Source organism: Gracilinanus agilis, chromosome 5 (genome assembly GCF_016433145.1).
Source record: "Gracilinanus agilis isolate LMUSP501 chromosome 5, AgileGrace, whole genome shotgun sequence".
Lineage (NCBI taxonomy): Eukaryota > Metazoa > Chordata > Mammalia > Didelphimorphia > Didelphidae > Gracilinanus > Gracilinanus agilis.
In genome coordinates, this window is record NC_058134.1 from 284,584,461 (window position 1) to 284,593,380 (window position 8,920).

The 8,920-nt window shown below is 37.3% G+C and overlaps 1 protein-coding gene across 1 annotated transcript; it reads left to right on the plus strand.

The window, feature by feature from the left end:
• Positions 1-214: 214 nt before the first annotated feature.
• Positions 215-1,165, plus strand: LOC123248683 (olfactory receptor 6C2-like). Its single transcript, XM_044677530.1, has one exon. The coding sequence runs from the start codon at positions 230-232 to the stop codon at positions 1,163-1,165; it is 936 nt and encodes a 311-aa protein (XP_044533465.1). The 5' UTR covers positions 215-229.
• The last annotated feature ends 7,755 nt before the right edge of the window (positions 1,166-8,920 follow it).

Here is an 8,920-nt window from a genome sequence, read left to right on the forward strand (position 1 = left end):
TCAGTTGGAAACAGATATCTTGGAAAAGAATGACCTCTTCTGAGGTAGAAAAGATCTTTCTAACCCACCTCATACTTTAAGCCTGCTATATAGATCTATATTGGTAGACATTCCCACCCCACCCCACTTCCAGTACATACAGCCTCTTTTTGGCTCATTTTGCTACCCTCCATTTTACAGTCAATCTCTTTGTTTTACAGGCAGGTCCATTAAAAGTCAGAAACCAGGAATGCGAAACCATTCAATAACATTATTCATCCTCCGGGGACTGACAGATGATCCTCAATTGCAGATTCTGCTCTTTATTTTTCTATTGCTCACGTATATGCTGAGTGTTTCTGGGAACCTGACCATCATCACCCTCACCTTGGTGGATCCCCACCTGAAAACCCCAATGTATTTTTTCCTTCGAAATTTTTCCCTCTTAGAAGTTTCATTCACAACTGTTTGTATTCCCAGATATCTATACAGCATGTCAACTGGAGATAATACTGTGACCTATAATGCATGTGCTGCTCAGTTATTTTTTGGCATATACCTTGGGTCAACAGAACTTTTCCTTTTGTCAGCCATGTCATATGACCGCTATGTGGCCATCTGCAAACCTCTGCATTACACAACCATCATGAGCAGCAAAGTCTGTAATCAGCTCCTCCTGAGTTCTTGGGTAGCTGGATTGTTGATCATCCTCCCACCACTACTGATGGGCCTCCAGTTGGAATTCTGTGACTCCAATGTCATTGATCATTTTGGTTGTGATGCATCTCCAATTCTGAAGATCTCATGTTCTGATACAAAATTTATAGAAAAGATGGTTATAATCTGTGCTATCTTGACACTCATTACCACCTTAATCTTAGTGATTATATCTTATGTCTACATTATCAAGACTATTATGAGGTTCCCATCTGTCCAGCAAAGGAAAAAGGCCTTTTCTACCTGTTCCTCTCACATGATTGTTGTCTCCATGACTTATGGCACCTGTATCTTCATCTATATCAAACCTCCTGGGAAGGAACAGCTGGATTTGAATAAGGTTGTATCAGTACTTGTGACCTCAGTTGCTCCTGTGATGAACCCCTTTATTTATACCCTGAGGAACAAACAAGTTGTACAAGCCTTTAAGGACTTTGTCAAAAGGATCATATTTGTTACAAAGGCATAGAAGAATTCTGAGTTCAAGATTCAAAAGGGTATAAAAATTCCATCATATTTTACTTTCTCCTGTTTAACATCACTTCCCTACTGTTTGGCAAGTTTAATGTTACCAACTTTTACTTTCATCCTTGGATCAATATTCTTCTCTCTTCCGTCCATTATTTGTTTGAAATTACCCTTTTCTCTACAATTGAATTACCACTCTAATCTGTGCAGTTATTTGGCTTTGCCCATTAGGTCAAGTCCACTCAAATACTAAGACTAATTTTTGGCTCTGGCAAAACAGACATCTCAGAATTCTTACCATATTTTTAACTGCTCTAAACTAATACCATATTAAGAATTCTGAGACATCCTGTATAGGGAACCACTAGTTAAAATTATCACAAATATAAAAACTTTCGGAAGAGTCACTGGCCTTAAGGCTTAGAATCATCTTTCCCCACCCATTTAATGCTATACTAGATTTGTATACTTTTGCTGATGTCTAAAGTGGTGTATTTTTGAGGAGTAGAGAATTGGAATATCATTATGTGTTCCTCCATGCAAATAGATGCTGCAGTCAAGATCACAGCAAGTTAATACAATCTTCACTAAATAGCTATAGTACTTTGGCTCTCACTGGATTTACTAAGTTTCATCTAGATTCCTTTTCTGGGATTTGGATCTCAAGCTTCTCCTAAGGTATTTTTTTGTGGATTTTCCTTAATTTCTTAATGTGATTTTCATTATTCTCTAGTTTGAACATCTCATCCTACCCTTTCAAAAACTATGGTCATAAATTAATTTTAGAGTAAGAGTATGATTTCAAATCCCTCTTTGGCCACTTAGTATATGAGAGACCTTAGTTTAGGCAAGTCACTTATCCTCTCAAAGCTTTACTTTCTTTATTTGTGAAATTTAGGTAGGGTTTGTACCATATTATTCACAGTCATTTTTTATGCTCAAGTTGGGCTTCTATTGGGCTCTGCATTGTTTATCTCCAACTTGGATCAAAGATATTGAGCTGAGACTTTACCAGATGGCACCTTTCATAGTCTGATAATATAGCATTAAATTTATCTAGCTGGATTTCACTAGTTCCCAGGAGGAGTCTTCTGCAACTTTTGGATTTACAACTACCTTAATCCCTATAGAGAGAGACAGGACTGCTCTGACCCATAAGTCCAATAGGAATCTCCAGAGTATGACTTCCTGACCCCTTATCTAGCAATAAATTCTACTTTTTGAGATCTGAAAATCCCTCTATTTTGGATCCTCAGATTCTGAATTTCACTGTGACCACAGTACTCTATGCCTGGGAGGCCAACCTGCTATGTTTCTGTATCCTTCATTACTTTGACCCAATCCACAGTTTCTGGTGTCTCCAAGAAACCTTCTATATAACTCCATAAATCTGTTTGCTGTTTCTGGATCACTGGCATTTTAGCCCATCTGTGTCCCCTCAACTATCCATAAATGAAAACCTATGTATGCCCAAAGCTATGGCCATCCAGGCTACTGTTCAAATGATTTACAAATTTTCTTATATTGCCCCCATAATCCCCCAGAACATTCCCCTTGCTTTGGCAAAAAATCACTGAAACCTGTTCCTGCCACCCATGCTCCAAGAACATGACTTGCTCCTTTTAGGTCACAGGCCTGGCTCTTGTTCATCCTAAAATTCAGGGAATATATTCATTTGTATAATCAGTATATCCAGTTCTTACAGGTCTCCTGACTTCCAAAGACTAAGGCATGGGCCTCATACTGAATCTTTGGAAAGATATAATTGAATCCAGGAAACTGTCCCTAAGTCTTCTGAATCTGGAAAACCTACTCCAAAATACCTTCAGAATGCCGAACAAAATGCTATCAGCTTTATTCCTGATGTCCTACCAGTTAATAGAAGATAATTTATGTCCCTGGAATCAACCAAACAGAACAGCTGATGGGAAAACTTTCCCATTTCCAGGTTTTTATTCAGAATGTTCCATGTGCCAGGAAGTTCTTCCTCATCACTTGAGTCTATAAAAGAACAAATGTAGATTTCAAACCTATTCTGAGCTCTGTCTCCTATCTAGTTAAATGAGTGGGCCATCTATAAACTTTGATGAAAGATATGGCAGTTCCCTCCTTCCCCTTACTGGTATGGAAAGAATAATAATAGCTTGTATATATATATACAAGCTATTATATATATATATACATATATAAAACTTCAAATTCACAATGTATTTTACAAATATTCTTTCATTTTATCCTGATAACAACTCTGAGAGGTAAATACTATTAATGGTTCTGTTTTAGATATAAGGAAATTTAGGTATAGTGAGATTAAGGTCTCATACAAGGTTAAAAAGATAGTAAGGTAACCAAAGATAGATTTCAAATCAAGGCTTACTAACAGAGACATAGAGAGAGCTTTGACCTGGTTTTTTTCTATTCTTTATTTGGTTAAAGTTTCCTGTATTGAAAGAAAAGACAAACTGTATTGAGGCACAGGACCAAAGTATCCGGATATGTTGCTGATTTTGATTTTGCTTCTGTACCAGTACCACCTCCCAATCAGTCATAGTTATTTATATATTATTTTTTTTCTGTCCAGATAGACTTGAAGCACTTTGAGAGCAAGGACTAGCTATGCATTTTTCATTTTTATTTCCTCCACATTAAGAAAAAACATGTTGCACATATGGCACCATTTAATCCTGAACTATTTAAGTCTTCCATTAAAGATAAAAATTATAACTGGACCACAAAGATGCCACTGACACAACTAGAATAATTTTATCTGAAAGTTTAAGTAATGTAAATTAACTGCCGGAGCAAGGAGACCAGCACAACCCAGAAAACACCATAACAAACTTCTCTGCTCAACAAACATGGAGAGATGGTTAAAAGGCAACAACAGAACAACAGATTAGATTATGAACTAATTTGTGTTTTGCAAAGAAAGATGATGAATAATTTTGAGGAACGTCTTGTAAAGCAGAAAGATACAGGAAAGGATAAAACTTATTTAAAGCAAATTTGGTAAGCTATCCAATTAAGGAAATTCATACTAGGAGCATTCAAGGATGAAAATAAAAAGACTAAAAGCAGGATAAAAATGAAGAAGATTTGTAAAAATCATAACAAACTGTTATCCATCAATGGAAATCTTGGATTTCTATACAGAAGATGGAGAAATATTACTGAGACCAAAGATAAAGAAGCTAGATTAGAATAAGTTTTGATGCCACATAATTTTGAGAACATGCTGGGATCAATTTACATGATAATTGATGTAGGGGAAGATGTCAAGGGCATCAGAATTTATTTATCAAAATTGTTTGAGGTCTCTTAAAATATGTATAACCTACCTTTTGGAACCCCACCAAAAGTGTTTGGACACAGAGGTAGGGGAGAGGGGAATGGAGCTGTCCACTATTGGGCAGTGCCCTCTCTAGAGTTATTTAAGCTCCCAAAGGATTTACAACATTACCTGAGGACAAACTCTCCAGAGGATCTAAAACTTTGACCATGGATGCAAACCATGGGTAAGAGAAGAGAAGCCAAGCCAAAAAAGCAAGACTGCTTTGGCAGATAATAGAGAATGGCAGAAGTTGGAGCTTCAATGGCATATAAACTGGTGTCTGTATGCTGTATTCTTTCATGTTGGTTACAGCTGAGTCCTGGATATACATTGACAAAATTCTAGGCAATCAGCTACCATATTAGATATCAGAATTGGTGAGACTGCCTTGTAGATTCCCTCTCACCACTCAATTTGCTCACTTGTTTTATCTGTTTCCTAAAAGGGAAATTGATGAAGAGGAAACCCATCTACGCTGAGGAAACCAGCCATACTGTTCCTCTCGCTTCATCTCACTTATGAAGAGGGAGATAGTGGGCTTAAAATGGCACTATTCTATATTCTTCTGTATATATGTAAGCTTACTTTAATTCTAGGGATGATATTAGGAATGGAATGAATATTAGGAAGGGGAGTGGGTTTTAAGTGTTGAGGCTTTATAAAAATAATTTGGGTTTTATCAAGGTAAACAGAATGGAGATTTGCACTACATATTTAGTTGACGAAATAATTCATTAATATAGAATTAAGGTGCCCATTTGTTTTGTGTATATAATAAGGTTGAAGGAAGAGAGAAAATATCTTCTGTTTAGGTTTCTTGAAGAGATTGTTTTCCAGAGTTCTATTGGTCTTACCTGTAAAAGGCTATAGAATGGTCAGAAAAATCATCTGCTTACAATGTTATCATAAGAGTCCTTTGAATTATTACTTATCTGAAACATCTAACTGAGACTTCTTCATTTCAGTGAGAGTCTACTTCTCTATAGAGTATTTGTTTTTTGACAGTATCACTTGAAACTACAGATAAATCCCCTCTAATTTCCATGGAAACACCATTTCATGTAATCTAGCAGTAGAAGAGACATTAATAATCATATGTTCTCATGGTACCTCTCATTAACAGAAGGAATTATACAATGAGCACAGTATCAGTGATCAGGCCAAATTTAGCTATGGTTGCCATAATCTTTTCTCTTAGCTTCCAGATAAAAGCAAACCAAAGACTATTAGTTTGGGGGATAAACTATTAGTTAGAGAGATGCTCAACATATCTCACAGATCTTTCCACATTATATATATATATACATATATATGTGTGTGTGTATATATAAAAAAATATATATATGACTAACTTTAATCTCAGAACCACATATCTATACATCTATTTCCTTTGTTTCTCTTTCACTTAAACAAATTTATGGTTTATCAGAAGAAAGACTGTAAACAAATATTTGCCATGTCTATTACATATAACATACAGGAGCTGTTTTAAAACAGAAATTCATCTCCCTATACATCATCCCTATACATGCCTTTCAGGAGTCATAATATTTCACTGGATATCTTCTCTAATGGAGGGATGTGGTCTACTGGTAGAGAATTATCAAAGTGTCAGAAAGCTCTCTCAATATATAGATGTCTATAACCCTGTTAGAAAGTATCTATTGAAATATTCAGGATTCATAAGAGTCTCCAAATCATTGTTGAGTATGAGTTTTAACAGATGAGATGACTTGTGGCAGTATTTATGAGACTGACAATTGAGTTCCATCTTGGACTAGGAGAAACCAATCCTATTCTAAATACTGCATTGATAGTGCGATTAAATGACCTTGTTGAAGAACAATTTAAATAACTATAAAAGGAGCAGTGGAAATAGTATGGAGATAGGAATAAGGAGCAGTAAAAGGAATGATATCAAATAGTCTGAATTGCTCAACTATTGCTGGCTTTTAAGTGAATTATAATTCCAATAGAGATCCTACAATCACATGGTCAAGTATTTCAGTCAGGGATGAGTCAAGGAGCAAAGAAGGGAGAGCATACAGGTGTCCAAGATAACAAATTAGGTTAAGTACAAGATAGGAAATCCAGAATAAAGGAAAGAGAGCTATAGTAGGTAGCAACGTACCCAATGGTACCCAAAATGGTTGGGCTTTTTGTAGACTTTTTCTGAGTCAAGCATCGAGACAGATATGAGGGTCTTATACTAGATAATCTCTCAAGCTTTAGGAAATTTCCTCATTAAAAGGAAAATAATTGAATGGGAGTTGTTGCAGAGCAATGTACCAGGTTAGATACTTAGAGTGGCATAAAGACTCCTATTTGGGGTTCCAGTTAGCCCAGTTGGTCAGAACAATAAGGTCATCTGGCAAGCAAAGTATTACTTGAGGTAGTCTTGGGAATGATGATGCTAGAAGAAGTAGTGCAGCTTTCCCTGACCTTCCTCCGAATGACAAAGAGCTAATTGGAAGATGCCAATTAATTGTTCACTAAAAATTAAACTTCTTTCCATAAATTTTAATGCCTTTTTGTTTATTTTAAAGCTGTATGTACTATACTTTGTCAGGGAAGGTGTACGTCTGCTAAATACCTTCTTTCTGAGGGAGTTTTGTGTTATGCAAAGAGAATGAGGTGGGAAGAGAAAAAAACTGTTATTCGAAGTCTCATTTATGCCATTTAGACCCTGTGTGATTATGTGCAAATCCTTCACCTTCCTAGTCCTAATTACTTCACCATCCAAAAAATGGATATACTTTTGCTAGCATTTCTTACCTCTCAAAATGATGTAAAGGTATACATATAATACTATTTGCAAAATATTTTTGAAGTCTTTATCAAACTTGTAATAAAAAATCATGACAAAACCTCCCCCCAAAAAACAAAAAAAACCAACAAGTGTGGAGCCTAGCACTAAAAATATTCCTTTAATGAGATTTCCCTAGTCCTTTGAATGTTTCCTTGCTTCCTTTGCAACAAGGATTCTTAACTTGGGAACGGTGAACTTGTTTTTTTAAAAATATATACCTGTGGAGTTCCAGGTTAAGATGGCGGCAGAGTAAGAAGCAGCTCTTATCCTCTCCTGACCGAAACACACAAAACTCCTCAAGGGGACATAAAAACAAGTCCAGATGAATGGAAGAACCCCACAACAGGGCACAGCATGGAAGGTACGTGGAATCAAGGCATTTCCATGCTATAAAGGGATGAAACAGCTCTCACTAAATCGCGGGCTGAGCAACCACCCCACCCCCACCCCTCCACACACAACACCTATAGCACCAAAGCCAGCTAAAAAGAAATAGAGCAAGTTTGGGGCACCCATCGAGTCATTGGCAGCTCTGGGGCCTGTTCCTGAGAACAGCAAGATTTGGGACCCCAAAAAGCCAAAGAACGCACCCGAAATCTGAGCGCGGGCTTAGGGCGCAGAGCGCGGGAGCAGAGCTCAGGCGGGCTCAGAGCTCAGGCTCCGAGGAGGTGTGGGTGGAGGCAGACACAGCCACAAGCTAAAGCTCTGAAACCCTGAGTGGGGAACCAGTGTGGACGGGTGTACAACTATGGAAGCAGCGCCCTGAGACTTGTAAAAAAACCTCTGGCAGAGGATCAAGCAAGGGGATCCACCAGGGGACTTGACTGCGGACAGACCCTGAGCGCGAGGATAAACCTGAGAAGCTGCTGGGCTAAAGATAGCTACCCAATCTCAGGAAGTTCAGAAGAGAAAGATTAACAAGAAAAAGAAGTCTTTAACACTCGACAACTTTTACACAGAGAAAATCCAGACAACCGAGCAAACAGAAGAGGAAAACAAACAAGCATCCGGACCCACCTAAAATAAGGAAAACTCCTCACAAGGTATGGAAGAGTTCAAAACTGAGATTTAGAGGAAAATGGAAGAGATATGGCAAGAAAATAACTGTTTAAAAGGTAGAATCTTGCAACTGGAAAGTGAGGCTCAGAAACCAAATGAACTGATAAGCAAATTGAATACCAGAAATGACCAGATGGAAAAGGAATACCAGAAGCTTATAGCCGAAAACCAGAAGATTATAGCTGAAAACCAAAAGATCATAGCCGAAAACCGAAAGATTATAGCTGAAAACCAGTCCCTAAAGGCTAGAATTGAGCAGCTAGAAGCTAATGATCTCTCAAGACAACAAGAACAAATAAAACAAAGTCAAAAGACTGAAAAAATAGAAGGAAACATGAAATATCTCAATGAGAGAGTGACAGACCAAGAAAACCGGTCTAGAAGAGACAATTTGAGAATAATTGGTCTTCCAGAAAAACCAGAAATTAATAGAAACCTGGACTCCATACTAACAGAAATAATTCAGCAAAATTGCCCTGAAGTCCTACAAAAAGAGGGCAATATAGACATTGAAAGGATTCATAGAACACCTGCGACAATCGATCAAGAAAGGAAAA

What these genes read in the sequence shown, in the direction of transcription:
- LOC123248683 (XM_044677530.1), top strand. Translation starts at nt 230, where the DNA reads ATGCGAAACCATTCAATAACATTATTCATCCTCCGGGGACTGACAGAT.